This window comes from Aphelocoma coerulescens, chromosome 1 (assembly GCF_041296385.1).
Source record: "Aphelocoma coerulescens isolate FSJ_1873_10779 chromosome 1, UR_Acoe_1.0, whole genome shotgun sequence".
In the NCBI taxonomy this organism is placed as follows: Eukaryota; Metazoa; Chordata; class Aves; order Passeriformes; family Corvidae; genus Aphelocoma; species Aphelocoma coerulescens.
Window position 1 is genome coordinate 74,850,060 of NC_091013.1, and position 18,523 is coordinate 74,868,582.

Below are 18,523 nucleotides of genomic sequence, written 5' to 3' on the forward strand. Positions count from 1 at the left end.
AGTTCTGTCTTTATCCTCTCATGCAGTTAACTTTCTTGATACTGGTATCCCAGTAGGGCATTCAGCTAAAATGAATTTAACTAATAATAGGGAATTCCATAATATCTGAGTTTCAGATTATTGCATGAGACATAATATGAAGCCTCATACTTCACTATAAATTATTAATTAGTTTTGAAAATTATCTTGGATATGTAAACCTATTATTGAGGAAATCTGCTGATATTTCCACTTTTAATAAATGAGTATGATATTGCCATTAAAGATTCTCATTTTGATTATTCATGGAATAACTAAAAGAACTGTAAGACAGAAATTAATTTCTCCTTGAATTAGTGTTCTCTTGCATTCACAATTGCAGTTATTCTTCACATCTTTCTAATTCAGAAAAAAAATGCAATTGAAAGTTGGTTATAACTTCTGGGGAGGAAAAGGGAAGATTGAATCACATTCCAGCAGATCTTCTGTAATACAGAACTTTGTCTTCTATACAGGGATGTACAGGAGGGAGGTGTACAGGTCCTTCTGACTGGAGAGCACAAAGCCAGGGGCACTCTATATTTCTATATGTGATGCCAGGCTCTCGAGATAAATGTGTGTCTCTGGGAAAGTGTAGCTGCACCCCCATTGTACACCCGTCAGGAAAAGCAGGGAGGCTCATGTCCCTGGCACATTTCTGGCAGGTGTCTATCTGGTTTTCCACGCTGTTCTGCCACGGGGATAACTCTGCTCCCCACCAGCAGTGTCTGCTGCAAACCCGGTTGCCTTCCTGTGCCACTTCGCAGCTCTCACAGACATAATTGCACCTTTGATTTCTGCCTCTTTCATCTGCTTCAGATTCACCAGGTATGATTTTGGAATTTGGTGCTGCTGCTGCCACCTGCCACTACTAGAGCTAGGTGATAAAGTTTTGAGGTTCCTTGTTATTTTCACTTTTACAGATGTGCACTCAGAGTGTACCATTCTGGGTAATCCATTTTGTCCACACTGTCAGGTGCAGCTTGCTCAGGGTAGAATCCCGCTCATAATAACCAGCTCACAGTCTGCACAATACTTACTACAAGGCTTTGGTTGCAAGTTTAGATTATTTCTGCATTGGCTACTTAATTTTACTTTCACCAGCACACTCCCAAACCTTTGCTTCCATATGGTAAATATATAGAAATGCTGCATACAAGACTCTCCAAGACAAAAACTTTAAAGAAATGTTCCTGTAAATGTTCTTCCTTCCGTGTTACAGTTATTCCAAGTGTATGTTTAACTTGCTGATTTCACATGCTGCTGTGCAGCCGTTTGTTATATATTAACTTAAGGTTCAATCCCACAAGGTGCTGACTGCGTCTGGATCATGCTGAGTCCCTTTTCCTCCCAGAGCTGTTTAAAGGCTTACACGGGGTTCAGCAGAACTGAGCCCAGAATCCAGGCAACAACAGGCTCTTTCAAAAACCGAACAAGTTTTCAGGAACAAGGTTTGTACTGTAACAGGATAATAGTTTGTGCAATGGATTTTCATACATTTAGATTAAATATTATCCAGAAGAGCAGACCTTATAATTAGTGGCTGCTGGAAGACATAACCATTTAGGTATATATGGTGGTAATTAATTAAATTTTATAATTATGGTTTTATTAGTTTTTCCAGTTAAGTGCAAAACCATGACTGAGACTAAGATCAAAATATCAAAAGATTTGTGTGTTGGCTGCAGTGTGGTTTGTTCCTCTGTGTGTATGGTTTGCGGAGTTGCAGATCATCTGTGCAGTTCATCTAGCAAAGCCATTTGGGCATTATTCACTGCTGAGCTCACACACTGCAACTGTCTGCTTGTGCTCTGTGACTTCGAGGGGATCCCACTGGCAGTGGCACTGGGGGGCAAATTCCCTGGCATTACCCCAGCTTCCTGTACCCACCTTGGGCAGAAGCCCACCCAGCCACAGAGCTGAGCCACTGGTGGCTGTGTGCACCAGTGTGTCATCACTGATGGCCCTGGGCTGGAGCACTGTCCTCCACTGTCACTCAGAAATTTTGAAAGGCCAGAGGGTACTAAGCTGATCTGTTGCTTACATTTTGGGAAGCCAGGAGAATAGAATGACCAAATGTGTCTTAATGTGACCATACCATGCTGTAGCCTTGTGCAAGCTACAGTGTTACTCTTTTTATTAACGAAACTTTTTTCAGGAGAAGACGGTACTATGGTCTGTGTTGTAATGTAATTGGCATTGAAAAAGTGTTGTAACATACTGTTTCTAAAAAGCTGTTCTCACTGTTTTGTATGCAGATGAAAACCATAATCTTCCATTGTTTGCAAGGAAAAAGACAGGACCTGAAAACTTTAAGTAATGTGGTTTAATTCCATCTACAAACAAGGAAAATTACTTCCAAAATGGCAGCTCCTGCCTTTCCTGCTAGGCAGGGAAGAAGACACTCTTTGATTTTGGTTCTGGTATCACCTGCAAACGGTGGTAATTGAGAACTACAAACTAGACCTGAATTTTGCTTTCAGACATACTTAAGGTTGGCCAAAGCCCAAGGCACAGTTTTGCTCTAGGAACTGTTGGAGCAATCTCGCTTTAATTCAAATACACCTGTGTGTTAATAAACGTATCTTTTGAAAATAAACAATCACCCTGTTGGCCTTTGCCCTTACTCCCCCAGTTTAACTATCAGGTGCTCACACATTTATTGTAGATTATCTCTTGAGATCAGTGTGATTTTAAGCATGCAACAGCAGAGAATCACCTACTTAAAACGTTTGCAAGATCACAGCTCTAGCAATGCACTCTAACTGACTTGTGGTATGAAATCAGTATGCAAGTAAACTGAGGATTAAGCAACTTGCTGACTGCCAGTTTTCTTGGAGTAATGGCCATCATGTTGGCTGCTGTGCTTTTCTGGGGAATAAGAAAAAAACCCAAACAAAACTAAGCTTTTAGGAGTCTGGTAAATTAGAGAGCTTTCTCTGTACCTTCGAGCATAATTAGCTAAGCTAACAACTTAAAAGTTAAGAGTTGTTTACCCATTAAGGGAAAGCCAGGAAATAGGTAGAAGTTTATGGGATCAAAAGTGGGTTGCTGATGCCAGTGAAGTATTTTCCAAAACTCTCAGCATAGGATGAAAGCACCACATGATTCCATGTAAGAATACTGCAGCTGAAAGTAGTCACAAGTACTCAATATCCTCCCTGGGAAAACAGCTCCTGGTTTAAGTGAAATGAGCCTGGACTTGGTCGTATGCTAATTGCTTTTCATTACTATGTGTTAGCAAAGCTGTTTAATACTTGCCATAAAGCCTGGATTTGACTCTCTCTCATTTAATACCAGGTTAATTCTGAACTAATAAGCTCTCAAAAGCTTAGAGGTTCCAGTAAAATGAGATTTGGCTAAAAATTGCATGTTGGTTTCTACCAGTAACAGTGGTGTAGCTTTGGTGCTCTAGGCAATGAGAAAGACTAGTGAGAAAAGAGAATATGCTTCGCTGGGATGCTGAATGATTTAGTGGAAGTCATGGTGTCTTACTGTAAACCTTAGGAAGGGTTTCTTAGCCTTCAGAACAGTGAAAGATGTAATAGTCAACTTTGAATAATTTCCAAGTGTTTATTTGTATGACGTATTTTGATTAAGTGTTGGAAAATCAAGACATATAATATTGTGCATGGAGCAGGATGGCTGTTATTTCAGTGTTTCTCAGGCAGCAATATCTGTGACTCTGAGGGCTGAACACTGAACAGGAGCTGTTTATGAGCAGAACAATAGCAGGATTTCTCACAAATGAAGCATCTTCTCTTGACCTGATACAGTGAAGTATAAAGATGGTACTGCAGCCTGCTGAAATTGGCTGGTTACAAAGGTGCACCTCTGGCTCTTCTGTTCAAAAAAAAATTATTCCGGAATGTACTGTCCGTGGCTCTTCAGGACTTTCAGAGTTAAAACTTTCATGTAAGTCTTGTCCCTGCTAGGAAAATTACCAGATGCTGACAGGGGGTGTCAGCAGTGCCTCAGCTGAACATATGCCGCATATGGTTTGGCTGCAGGCACAGACAGGGAGGCCCTGTTCCCTGCTGCTGCAGAGACTGGTGAAAACAGGCTTTAAACCAACTGATTCCAGCACAATACTAAACGTTAGCCTCTATGCAGTGTTCACCCTACCAATGAGACTGAATAAACTACTCGAGTATAGATTGGCCTGACAAGATTTTTGCTGCATCAAAAAAGAGTTAGGCAGCATCTTTACTGAGTTATTTTACAAATGGTTGTTTTGACGTACACAGCAATCCCGATTGCTGTGCACTGTGATTATATTTGTACTAGTTTGTGGTGAGGCTGGAATTGAAACTGAATCAGAGATTGAATGCAAGGCAGATTAAAATCTCTGTTTACCTTAATGATTGATTGTAATCTTTGACTCTGACACAACAATGCATCATAAAAATTAAATTAACTGTTTTCTGGAGAAACTATTTCCCTGCTTTTCCAGAGAACACACTGAAAAATATTTCCTGTTTGCGGTGTTGCCACAGAATTTGGTGATTATTTGTGTCTCTTGTGTGAATCTGCTACAGGAACCCACCCAGCACCACCACTCAAACACCCACCTCCCACCCACACATTCTGGCACCCTGTGGCAGAAACACAGCACACAGGGAATTGCTGAGGGCAACTGCATGTTCCCCCAGCCCTTTCCAATTCACAGCACTCTTGAGCAGCTCCTGAGAAAAATTCCAAGGCTGGACCCATTTCAGGAGTCCTGTTGCTTGTGGAAAGCATTTCCACTCTCCTTCCTGCGCTTCCCCCCCGCCCTTGGATGCTTACTTCCACCTCCTGCCCAGCAACAGCTTGGGTGCAGCCAGGGGAGCTGCTTCAGCTCGCAGCCTGGTGGGAAAAAGCAGAAGGCATGTCCAGCATATCTCCCTTTAGGTGGTAGCCTGCTCTTACATTGGCAGGAGCCACCAATTCTACCTTCATCCTTAGAGACCAAGTAGATCAAAGGAGGTGATGGGAACAGGATCAACTGATCTATGGGGAGCAGCAGCATCTCTGGGTCACTGTGTGGTAACAAGACAGAAAGGTAGCCATTTCTGTCTTAGCATAGAAAAAAGTTTGCTGAATTATGTAATGAAAAGCAAGAGGTGGTAAGAGATCTGGCTCAGGTATTCAGTATTGCTTAGAGAAAAGACAGACTCTAGGGCAGAATTTGCGCAAACTGCCTCCCTTTTATTCCCTCCTGGAACTGGAAACATGGCTCATATCTCCAGGTTAGTAGTTTAGCATGTTGAGGGAATGACTTGTAAGGTCATCTCCAACTGATTCTCTGAACCTGAAGTTTAAGGTCTTTTTAAAAAGGACAGTGTCACTGACAGGAACAAAAGTGTCCACTTTGCTGTTTGTAATGTTCAGGCAAAGACAGCTCACCAACGTAAATTAACTTTTTTAGTAAGGCTGTGTGTAATCTTTCAGGTTCAGAGCTACCCCGTGCTCTTACCAAACATAAATTATTAGCCAAATCTGCAAACTCCAGTTTAGAAGATTAATGGACCATCATCAGAATAGTTAATTGAGTCTTGAAACAGGCACTTGAATCTGAACTCCTTTCAAAAAATGGAATTTCGGGTTTGTCCTCTGCATGGGTGGATAATGGATTATTTTCCCTATGTGTACACTTTTTATAGCTATCATCACTGTAAGCATCAAAGTGCCAGGGGAGCATTGACGGATTGGTCCTTGCAGACCCACAGGTTATAAGGCACTACTCCTATCATCACATATTTTACACACATGGCACTTAAGCTGAGAAAAGTATGCTGAACTGCCAAGGTCAGAGAGAAACAAAATCCAGAATCTGTCTTCCCCAGCCACAGGGAAGATGTCATAAAGACATCCCTCCTGCCTGAAATGAGTGTTTCCTTTTTGGTCAGATAATTTGCCATTACTTTTGGTTGTAGAAGAATACAGAGTTGTTTTACCACTAGTTATAGGAATATGGCTGTCTGAGCCAATGGCCATAAAAGTCTCTTGGAGCACTGGTTCCAGTTCCCCCACTTCAGGCAATTATGCATTTTGTTACCATAGATACACATAACTAACTCCATCCCAGGCTACTAAAGCTAGGGTTTCTTCCATGCTGTTCTAATAGGAAGACAGTTGCATGATTACAGTGTTCTGATCTTAAAAATAATCTGATTTCCCATCAAAATGTGACTAGCCTGTGCAGCTGCCATATCTTACAGATGCAGTAATGCAGTATGTATTATTTTTATTGATTCCTAGAAACAACTGTAATATTTACAAATAACATGACTGCAAGAGATTTCCTTGACTATACTGCAGATAAAAGTTCTAATTTAATACATACATTTTTTTTTTAAACAGGACAAATAACCTAGACCAAAATTCATAAAATTGTGTCTGATTCCCTGTCCAGACAAATAAATTTTCAAGTGAGTGGCATTGTGTGTTTTCTGCATCTTTAAAATTAGGTAATTTCTTTTCTGGACAAAATAAATAGACAGTTTGCTTAAATGTGATCATCCATGCTTTAAAAAAATATTATTGAGTTTAGTATTAATAATTAAGAAAATAAGTAGCTACTACAACAGCAGAAAAACAGAATAATGACTATAAGATGAAGTTTTATAATTGTGTTGAAGTTTTCAGGCAGGCTAAATTCAGAGAACAAATGTTATTGAAAAGACCTAGCACAGAAATGTTCTTCTAGCACTTGTCACTTCTAGCACTTGCTTTGCTCAAATTATTCTTTTCTAGCTTTTCCATTCCAAGGCATTCTTGATAGAGTAAATTTAAACAAAAAGTAGAAATTGACAAACTAAAGGTAGAATTAGCAAGATGTTTTTTTTTTTTTTCTGAAATGGAAAGAGGAACATGGTGGAGATGGTAATTCAATCATCTGGCACAAGAAATATTCCCATGAATGTTAATTTACTTCAGACTGTAACAAAGATAGCAAGTTTGTCATTGTAGAGAGAGACTAAAGAAAGAAAAGTATTGGTACTAATTGAGAAGTAAACCCTGAGCAACTGTGTGGTTCTCGAAGGCCATGAATCAATACCACCTAGGAGGCTCCTAACAACAGGATCCCCCAATCCTTCCCACCAAGTGCAACCTGTTTCTCTTTTTCTTAATCTCACTGAAATATTCACTGTTCTGCCCTCATGAATGTATCAAAAGCTGTAATTATTCCAGGTTTTTTGCTCTGGCCAGCACAGAGTTCCCAAAGTCTGCAGCCACACTGTAACCAGGTGGGTATTTCTGGTGTGTCACGCTGGCCAATTATTCTGCTGACCTGTTATTTTGTTATAATAAGCACCAGAAGCAGGATGATCTTATGTAACTTTACATAATTTCTACTGATGTGGCATCATTCCTAATGCAGTCCACTACCTGCTTCACTCTTCTAGTACCTGATGGACACTATGCCTCTGCAGAGTTGCTGTATCCCCTCCTTCCTTCAGTGATTTAAGTGAGCACTGAGTGCTGCTTTGTGATTCCTCCCTGAGCCCAGGGAGAAGCACCATCGCTCCAAAATCGAATAAACCCACACACGGCCCCTTGCCATGGCTCACACACAAAAATGCTTCTCGCTGTCACTCCAGCTGCTGGTCAGAGTCATTCAATGACCCACTGCAGGTGGTCCTCAGCCCTCAAACTCCTCAAGACCCTTTCTCTATGTATTTATTTTTCCATGTTTTTTTTTTTTTTTTTGGCATCCTTGTTGCATAACAAGGTGCCTTCATATCCTCAGATAATTTTGGAAGGACAGTTTTGAATAGAGAAGAGGGAATGGCAGGGTAATTAAGTGTGTGGGGAAGACGGTTGATAAAGAGCTCCTAATAGTCATGCTATTTACATGCTATTATTTCAAGCAAGAAAAATAAATACAGAATGGCTGTAGGGCCATCAGACTCTGCAGTGAGGGGTGTGACAGAGAAAAGGACAGCACCTAGAACAGAGCAGGAAGAGAAGGCAAAAGGCTGCAGAGTGGGACAACTCCAATTCTGAAATCTCACCCTTTCTTCCCAACTAGTCCCTATCATTTTAATATACAGCCACCTAACAGAAAATCTAATATCACGTTTTTCAAGATAAGAAGGAAATGAAATACATGGTATAGAAAAAAAAAAGTGATTCTTGACTAAATGTTTTTCCTTCCTATTTCTGTCAACTTTTCATCTCCACAGTCCTTTCTCTTCCTACTTCTTATACTTTGTGAGACACAAAATAAAGGTGGAATTCAGCCTTCCTAATTGGTAACTGGAAGTCTTCTTTATGTTAAAACACAATGATCTGTTTATTGGAAACTGCTCTTCTGTAGTACCAGCCATCTCTCCATGTCATGCTGTCTGAATAATGCCTCTTGAGGATGGGGAGGAAGAATAGCATCACAGTCAGACCCCGTGGGGTTATAAATAGCATTCAAGCAGCCTGAAAGGCCGAAGCCATCATTAAGTTGCATGCAGCTGTAGTGGTGTAGGTGGGTGAGTAAGAGCAACTCGGAGATGGGATAATGGTAACCTGGTACACAAGGGTCATTTTTCATTGATGGCGTCACTTCATTGGGCTATTGTGTTCTCCCTAAATTAGGTCCCTGTGTTTAAGAGAGCTGAGCAAGCTCAGCCTCTGCAAAGCACATTTCAAAGAAGATTAGAGGGGAAAACAGTTTGTTGTGTATTGTGATTTATACCAAATTGTGATAAACCTTTCTCACTTGGGTCAGTAATTGCTTTTATCAGCACCAAAGTAAATGCAAGCGGAAGGGCCTTTAGGAATCTGCACACCAGTCTCCTGCATGTGGGCACTGGGGACTTTCACCGGACAAATTAGGAAGTTAACACAGCAATTTAACTCAGGCTGTCCTTTCAGCATTTTCTTAGCAATGTGATTAATTCTGTCATCTTGGACTTCTTCAGTGCCAAGACGACAAGGTCTTGGTTTTGGAAAATCCGTTTCAATTTATTTTTATTAATTTGGTTGCACACATACAAAAATGGAAACATCCTATACTAATTTCACATAGCTTATATAAAAATACCCAGGTGAAAATTATTAGCAGCTTATGTTAGTTTGAGCTTGCATAAACAAACATACTACTCTTCACTCATTTCTAAACTGAAAAAATTGAGATCTTGATCCTACTCCCAGTGAAGTTGGTGGGAGAGTTGCCTTTAACTTCAGTAGATATATGACTCAGCTTAATTCCCCCTGCAGGACCCGTCAGTATGTAAAGATTTCTTGGAGGTTAATTACTTGCAGAAGAGACTTTGCCTGGGATCTAAAAGGAAGGTGCAAATTGCACAACTGGAACCTTAGCTATGTACTGCAGCCTGGAAAAGACACTGCCATTTAAAGCAAAGGGATCTCTTTTTTCAGTAATCCTGTGTCTTAAAAATTAAATTGGGTCATTCATTAATTTAGAGTATGTCTTAGAGAGTCACTTCCTTTGCCATCTTGCCCAGTACCTGTGGAAGTAGGACAAATGCTTTTATGTTTTCCTGAAATTATTCCTTCTAGCTTTTTTTTTGTTTATACTCTCTTTCAAGAGTACTTCTTAAAAAAAAATCACTACTTTGAAGTAGTAGACTTTTAGAAAGTATTTATGAAAGAAACATGAAAGAAATAACTGTTGTGGGAGTGGAAGAGAGGATTTCTAAACTAAGTAGATAGAATCATTCTTATTTAGATGTTTCAGATTGATGTGTGTGACTTCATTATATAAATGTGCCCTTTGCTATTCTGAAAAACCTAAGATGTGTCACTACCAACTGAAAGCTTGGGGAAGGTTGTTCCTTCATCTTTAAAACTCTATATTAATTCTCCCATGTCACATTTTTTGTAATCCTTTCCCACCTGTATTACACTTTGAATAATCCTTCTCACTCCTGGTCACATGTGCATTAAACCTCTTTTAAAGTACAGACTTAGAGCTTCTAAAACAAGCATTTCATTTTTGTTGCACTAAGTGCGATGTCAAATCACTATTAGAAATCTCACGCATATACCAATCTGGAATTTATTCTGGACGTTCCTTCCTTCATAAATTGCTGTACTTAGTCAACCATGACATGTACTGCTGGCACTGCCCCTCTGTTCCCTGCAGCTTTTGTTATTCATCTGGAGGCAAAACATTAGCCTGTAAATAACAGAATTCATAGCTCAGTCTTCCAGAAATACCCATGCAAGTGCTATAAATTTGTTTGTATTAGCAAGCATTCTCAGTGGCAAATGGTAATAGTATTCTCATTTTGCTTTTTTAGAACTGTAGAAAAACCTTAATACAGAAAGGACTAATCTCCCGAAACTTTGGTTTGTAACTTTGAGAGAACACCGTGGCTTGTAAGAAATGATATAGTGTTCAAGTTTATAGTCAGAAGAGGGATTTGCCTTTTTTCTCATGGCGGTTCTGTTGATAAATTCTGCTTTGCATCATTTTACTATACCTTGGTGTGATGGCACCTGAATACCATATACATTTATCAGCCTTCAAAAAAGAGAATTCAGATTAAGAAAAGATTTTGTTAATTATTGGTCTGCAGTACAGGAAGTTAATCCTGTTCTCAGACACACTCTTGGGCATACTGCATCCAGGCTTCTCTGAATAGTATGCACATGTGGAAGGGCTGACTGAATCAATGAAGCTGCAAGATTTAGAAGAGGGTTTTACCACACTACCAGCGGAAAAGCTATGATGACCAAGTCTGGAAGATTAAAACTATCTACTTTTAGAAACTTGACAAATATCTAATTCACTAGATACTGTTATATCTGTAATTGCAATTTTCTAGGTATTTTCTTCATTAAATGTAGTGACATTTAAAAAATACAACTTGCAATATAAATTCTTACCTTATTATCTAAAGTGAGTTTTAATGTGGCTTTCTGAGGAAATTAAATTTTTGTGTGCACTTTGTTAATCTGTCAATACCTTCTTGGATAATTTCTAGCTCTTCAAGTCTGTTTAATCTGCTGATGAGCTTCAAATACATTTAAAAGATGGTTTCAGATCTCAGTTATCAGGATTTCTTAAGTTTCAGAAACACTGTTGGCTGGATAAAGGAAAGACCCAAATTAGTGGCTCAATTCAGCTCAATGGTTATCTCTGCTTTGTCTTTTTGTCCAGCTGGTCGATAGAAGACACCTGAGGAACTGGAGGTTCCCTTCTCTAAGTGGGCACAGCTTGTGGTTTAAAAAGTATACTCAAAAGGAGTGTGATGCATATACCTGGGATATCTATGGAAAGGAACACAGGAACACAAATCCATAGAAATCCAGGGTTGAATAATGCTGTTAGAAGCTTTCAAGTGACCAGCACAAACCCTTATAGATACCAGTGAGACAAGTTTATAAGACCTGTTGAAAGTGGCTTTTAAGTTAACTTCTGACACACTTCTTGTCTCATATAAATGAAATTTTTCTCACAGTGTTGCCACTAAGGTCATTCTCCTGCACGTTTAATCAACTTCACTGAGTTGTCCTTCAGAGACTTCCCTTTCCCAAGGTCTGAAGCAGACACTTATTGTCTGCATTGACACGAGAACTTCCCCAAGCTAACAGAGATCACCAGCCATGGCTCATATGGACCCTCTCCATACAATGTCAGCATTTCCAGTCTTAATCTGCATTTATTTCTCCTTTGCTTCCCATGCCCAGCACTGTAAAGCAACCACTTTGCCCCTCCATTTGAGTAATTATTCCAAATTCACTCCTTCCATGGGAAGTACCAGAAAGCTGTGGCCAGCAAGAGCAGGGCTGGTGGCAAGCTGTGCCTGCTGCTGCTGACTGCTGGAGAGTCTTGTGGTCACTCCCAGAGTTATTTGCAACCTCATTTGACCTGCATCCCTTAAGCCCATTTGTTTGCCTCATCCCCTAACTACACCTTGCCTTTGAGAGTGTCTGTACTGCTCTCCAGAGAAGTAATTACACAGCGTGTGCAGTCACACCAGTCTCGGATGAGAGGCAGTGGGGCTGATGGCCTTCGCTAGTTCTTTAACGCATCTGCTCTGCCATGCAGGCTCTCTCGTCCCAATTTAATTTTGTATCTTACTTGAGCTACAATAAAACTGTTCCAGTCCAAGTGTAGAAATATTTTTGGACAATAAACTTTTTGAGCCAGGACTACCAGTTAGTACAGGTCTTTGTCAGGAGTCATGACACAGGGGTTTAAAACACTGTCTCACAAAATTTTCCTTGTAGTATATGAACTCTGTTCAGACTGTGCATAAAATGTTGTTCCTGCTGTTAAGTCTGAAGAATAGCAGCAAGCCAAAAAGTTGCTCAGGTTTTGGGCGGAAAGGCAGCCTGGGAACCAAGCGTGAGTTTGGTCAACGGGCCGTGCAAACTGCACTCGCCAGCAGGGCACACGGACCTAGAGACGGCGAGGCGGGGCGGGGCACCATCCAGGAAATTTTTAAGGTCCTAAAGGTGACCATCCCTGCGTGGCCGTTTGTTCCTACGGCGGAGGGGAGGAAGGCAGCCTCCCTCCAGCGAGGAGCAGCGCCGGAGCCCCGGCGGGAGTCACCGGGCACGGGCGGAGCGGACCGCGGCGGGCGCGGGTGCGGCCGGAGCAGCCGGGGGTTCGCGCCCCGCCCCGTCCCGCCCCGCCGCGCCGGGCGCCGCTGCCATAGCGATGCGGGAGCGGGCAGCGGCCGGGACGCGCGGTGGCGGCGGTGACCCCCGGCTCTCCCCAGGTAAGGGCGCTGCTCCTGGGCCGCCTCCCGCGGAAGCTGCTGCAGGCTCCACGCTGCGAGCTGCATTTTTAATCTCATCTCGCTGTGTTTGTTCTCCCGCCTCTCCCCCGCGCCCCTTCTGCCCGCTCAGGTGCAGTCTCTCCCAGAGCCGCTTTCTGTGGGAACTTCCCTGCCGAGAGCAGCGTCTTGTGCTCCTTTATTGTTCGGTGTTTTCTTTCCGCGTGGAAAGTTGCGAGCGGTACCAGGGCGCAAGGGCCGGCCGAGGGTTGGGTGCCCGGCGGGCTTTTGTCCGGTCCGGGTGCCGCGGCGGCGGGGCTCGGCCCGGCTCTGCCCTGCCCTGCTGCCCGGCAGGCTCCGCCGCGACCCCGTCAATAGCGGGGATTAGAAACTGCGGCGGGGGATGTTTCAGGCGTCTCTCTGAAGCGCAAGCAAATCCTTTTATCCGCGGAGGGATAGAGGCTCGCAAAACTTTCAAAGTGCGCTCAGGAGGGAGCAGCCTTAAAGCCAGCGGGCACGGGCTCCGCAGCTGCCGCGTTTCACCTGGAGGTGGGGACTGGCTGTGCGGGTCCCGCCGGGCGCCCCGGCGGTGTCCCCGCGATGCAAACGCCGGCGGGCTCCTGCACCTCCTGCCGCCGCGCCTCCGCCTCGCCCACACCCCCCTTCCCCGCTGCCCTCCGAGCCCCCGCGGCCCTTGCCATGGGAAGGAGACAAAGAAGGGTCCGGGGCTGCCGCTTTCCCCAAAGCACAACTGTATGCTTTCTCTCCTTGCTTCGGGGCGAGGGGGAAATCCCCCCGCCGCCCCCATGACTGTGCCAACAGTGGCAAGTTTTCGAAGAGCCCACTACCCCTTGCTGAAAGAACCGTGCCATGAGGTTTGTTTTTAAGGTGGAGCCACCTTCAGACTGGGCATCCCAGTGGTTTTCGGGGCATTGCTTACTGTGGTGGGGCAAGCGCCTGCCTGCCTGGCAAAGACCCCTGGCCGGGGCAGGGGACGGATCCCGCACAGCTTTCCCAGACACTGGAGCGTGGTTTGACCTGCTGGATCTCCCAGGCTCAGCTGAGGAGGAGATTCCTTACACCACGTCCCAAACACTCTACTCACTTTCAGTTTTACGTTTTCATCTTGCTGTCACCACAGCATATGCTGGCTTCTGGGTATACTGCTTTTAATTCTTGTTTTCTTTCATAGGAAAAAAGACTTTGCTGTGCACTTGATGTAATTTTTTAGGATTTCATGTGCCAGGGGACAGACAAGTCAGTCAAGTGTCACACAGCCTTCCAAAAGAAGCAAGTGTAGGAAAAATTATGCCTGTTTCCCTGTTCTTTGCCTCCTGTTTGAGAATTAGGTGTCACTTGATGAATGCGTTTTAGATGTAAACCTCCCACGTGTCTTGGGGCTCAGTGCTGAGCACCTGAGGAGGAAGACTGGATAGCTGTTATTGGGAATTTCGTTCTCTTAAGTGTGTATGAGGATTGTATTTACCATGATAAGGTAGGTGTGCTAGTCATACTGAATTTATTAGGTGATTAGCATTAGAGAAACAAGTACATACTGAAATTATTCTGGTCTCTTAAATTGCTAACGAATGTGATTATACTTTGAGGGAGTTACGAATGCCTTCTCTGCACCCCTGCAACACACCTTTGTTCACCATAGAAGAACAGCTTCATTTTGTGTGTATGTCTTTATTTCCTGTAACGTAGCTCAAACTTCTTTTAGTTTGTGACTTTGTCAGAGAGTTTCTTAATGGTGGCTTTTGTTTTCCTGATGCAGGCAGCACCGCCTGAGGAGCTCAGCTCACCCAGTCGATGTGAAGGCAAGGCAAACCAAGGTGCAGCAGATGAAGGGGAGGCAGCCAGGTCAACTGGTGGAGACAGCAGTGTTGCTTTGAGCTACCCCAGCCTCCGCCTCCATGCCTACAGCATCGAGAGCATGACAACATTTCCGAATGGCTGTGGAAATGGCACCACTGTTACGTGCATAGTTATGGATAATAAAGAGCCCCAAAACCAGACTACCTGTGCCAGTCATAATGGGGGACACAGCACCAGCAACAGTCATGAGGAAGAATTTCAAGAGGATAAACTCAGCCCTTCCAAAATCATGCGCTTTTTCACCACCCCTCGGAAACGGGCTAATTCCAGCTCTGACAGGCCTCGTTCTCTGGTTTTGATGGGCAACTCATCCACGTGGAATGCCTTCTCTTCTATCAGAAAGATGGGATCTTTCAAGAAGTTGAAATCTTCAGTTCAACAAGGAATTCAAACAAGGGAATCCTCAGACATCTTAAATGAGAACAGCATAGGCAAACATGGTTCAAATGGGGCAGTGGTGCAGGTTCAGACTAACAGGTATTCCTATTCGGGGCCTCTGCATGATTTCCAGAATGCAGTGGATGGTTTAGCTTCTGACTGCTCTGATGCGGAGGAGAGCGATGAGTCTTTCCTGAGGAACACCCATCGCTCACGCAGCATCAGGCGGGCTTATGGTGCTGGCCGCATAAACTTGCTAGACACAGATAAAGTTCAGAGTCGCCACAACTGTGTTAGGCCAACATCACCTGTCATTGCAGAGCCAAAGATCTGTGAAATTTTGGTGAAAGACTCTGAAAACAACAGGATCATTTATCGGAGAAGCAAAAGTTCAGATAATTTGAACTTTCTGAAGAAAAGCTCATTCAAACGGAAGTCCACCTCAAACCTTGCTGATCTGAAGGTTGCAAATGAAAAACAGGTACCAGCAAGGACTGTGAGCGTTGCTTCTGCTGACTCAGACAAAAGTGGTGGAAACCCTGAGAGGAGATCCAAGCGGTGGAAGAGCCCTATCAGAGCAAAGGATTTTGATCGAGTTTTGAAACTTGTAAGTAATGTTACAGATGTTGCATGGAAGAAGGATGGCCCCAAGAGCACGGCTCCTTCTCCCAGCGAGCTGTCCCAGAGAACAAGGTCAAACAGCAGGCTGCACGATGACTACTCCCGCAGGGTTTCCAGCTGCACGGATCATGACAGGAAGAGATGCACCTCCTCAGTATCCAGTCCAGACTCTTCCTTGCCAGGAACACCTTGCCTACAAAGCCCTGTGACTGCTCAGGATAAAGAGGCTGAAATGAATATATCTGTCACTGAAGATAAAAGCCTCAGGACATCATCAGATATCCCAGACTCTGATAGCTTTTCTCCCACGCTGAATGACATCAGTCCATTTCCCAATGAAGTCTTTTATTCAGACTCAGATGAACCAAAAGCTACCCAGCAGTGTACAGATGAAGCCGAAAACCTTCACCTTCCAGTCCGGCCAACTACTCCAAAGCCTCAAAGTCCAACTGCAGGGAAGGTCAAGTGCAGTATGAATTTCCACTGTCCAAACCATCACAGCACGTTGTCGCTGAGCTCATCGGAGAGTGAGGAGAGAGTTGAGATACCAGGGCCAAAGCTGGGCAGGAATCCTGTTTGCTTCCAGGACTCAGTGCAAACTGTGTACTATGATGATGGAAATGAAGACAGTGGCATAAGCAGCCACTCTCAGCTGAGCCTCAATTTAGCCTCTGGTACTGAAGAGAAAAAGGAAGAGGTAAGAAAGAAAGCAAAATCCTTCAGAAGCTATGTATATATCCTGTCAGGTTTTGTCTTTATTAATGCAAAACAATGCAAACAATGCAAAGTAATGGCTGCTGCAGCTTGTTATTGCTAAAATATGCTGACAGCAATTATTTCTTTTAATGTATTCTCTTTGGATGCTAATGTCAAATTATTTTTTCTTTGCACATTAATATCAAAGAAAGTTTTGGCAGCAAAGCTATTCATGTACGTTTTCAAGGGCAGCTCATTGCACCCTGCAGAAACACCAGCTTATCATGTGGCCTTGTCAGATTTTACCAGCCTGAGCAGGGTCTGGCTGTGTTTCCTTCACAACTGAAAGGTCTTTTTTAAAGAGTCCGTGTATTCTGAAGTAGTGTTGACTTACTGTAAAACACTTTGCCTGTGGAAACCTTGCAGAACATGGTAATATTTGTAGAGCAGTGTGGCGTGAAAGACACAGTACAGAGGTTTAAGCATTCAGTTATATCCAATGTTTTCCCTGTGCAGCGGTGCCCATACTGAGGGTACACTGCTTGCTTATTCCTTTGCTTGCCAGCTGCAGACAGCAGTACTTTAGACGCTGGGCTGAGTGTGTTGCTGCTGTTGTTTTGGTGAAGACACTGTTGTTTTCACTTCACCAAATGCATGATTTCATACTCTCAGTGAATGGGTAGACAGATATATTTGCAGCACCTCTGAGGTAAATTCACATGATAACATTGTGCCCCCACCTAAAATATGGTGTGAGTTGGCACCAGAGAAGTTGCAATGATTTGGCAGTGTTGGTGAAGAGCTGTCAGACATACCCTGCCCCTGTCTGAAGCAGTGAGGCTTAGCTGAGCCCCAGTGATGTGCAGTAATGGGGTTTTGAGATGCTTGGGCTAAGGTAGCTGTGAAAGGTTTGCTGCTCGTTGGAAAAGATATGCTGGGGCAAAAATCCAAGTCTTTTACAAAATAAAGCCAACATATCTTTTAAGCCACCTCAGTTTAACTAAGGTATCTTAGCCCTTAGGTATGAGAAAGGCAAAGGCAATGCTGCAGCTCACAAGCTTCAGCCTTTCATGCTTTAAAGTTTTAAAATGTCTGTGAAGCTGTCCTACTTTTAAAAGCTTGGCACAGTTTTTGCAAGCTAACTATAAATGGTTACAGAGCTTTTCAGTATTGTCCTTCTTCTGGAAAAAAAGCAAGTTTGTTTACTGTTGTGTTTGCAGCAATGGTAAGATTGAAAAAGTAAACTCACTCTGTATAAATGTCTGGGCTCAGAGGTTATTCCTCTTCTGGAGCCCTAGAACTGCTCCAGTCATCCATATTTCCAGAACTCTCACTTAGATACAAGGAGATGCTTTCACACTGCCAGAGGAGGCAAGAGCCCTAGTGTGGATGAATGCCAGTTGTATTTCTCAGGAATAAAATGGGAGGTAGAATTAATGCTACTCATCTACCATCTAGTGGTGATCTGCCATCATGACCCAGAAGAAATTCGTCTGGTCCTTCCCCTTGGCTTCCGACAAACCAGTACAGTTTTTACATGAACGTGTGTACATTGGGTGGATAAAAGTTGCTGCAGTTTTTAGTTTTAACACCACGTTCTGTTATTATCTAACATGCAATTTAAGCTTTCTCCTTATATTACAACATATTTTAGGGTAATTGTGAGTGTCTTTTAGTGCTTGCTTCAGTTATCTAAAATACAGAGTGTGCACTAGTGGCAGCTCTGGGTTTGTATAGTGGGCAGGCAGACAGTATGGGATGGATCCCTGCAAAAGATAGAAGAAGTGGTGGCCAGGGAATAGGCCCCTTGGCTGTAAGCCCTCACTCTGCTGTGAGCACTGTGTGCAGCCCCTGGGCTTGGTAAAAACAGCTGTAGCTACTCAAATGGCATAGCTGCATCCCGACAGACCTCTCTTCTGATCGAAAAAACCAAAGTTTTTGGAGGCGGTAGCTGTGGGTTGGAAGTAGGAGCTGCGCAGGACAGGGTTTGCTTTTATCTTACTATGCCAAGGATATAAAGTCTGTTGTTTGTTTTTTCCATGCCTGCTTCTCATCTCATACATAACCCTAAAGCTGTGGCACTCAGTGTAACTGCAAAACAGGAAGAGTGGTATGGTTTCTTCCTACCATTTCTTTGGAGCATTTTGTTTCCTCCTTTACAGCATGCTTCCCTCAGCATGGAGCTAGCTTGGCACCAAAGATATTTATGCCAGGTTATTTTTTAATTGGAGTTTATTCAGCCTGTAGGCACTTTTATGAAT

General features: G+C 43.2%; 1 protein-coding gene across 2 annotated transcripts in view; it reads left to right on the plus strand.

The window, feature by feature from the left end:
• Positions 1–1,412: 1,412 nt before the first annotated feature.
• The window catches only part of SPATA13 (spermatogenesis associated 13), a 57,765-nt gene continuing 40,654 nt past the window's right edge, over positions 1,413–18,523 (plus strand). The window contains exons 1-2 of one of the 2 annotated variants that reach the window (XM_069013412.1): positions 1,413–1,469; positions 14,467–16,263. In XM_069013412.1, the coding sequence (XP_068869513.1) occupies positions 14,626–16,263 (1,638 nt within the window). In that variant the 5' untranslated portion in view covers positions 1,413–1,469; positions 14,467–14,625. Of the gene's footprint in view, positions 1,470–12,620; positions 12,693–14,466; positions 16,264–18,523 lie in introns of those variants that run through there. The other variant, XM_069013402.1, reaches the window with a different exon arrangement.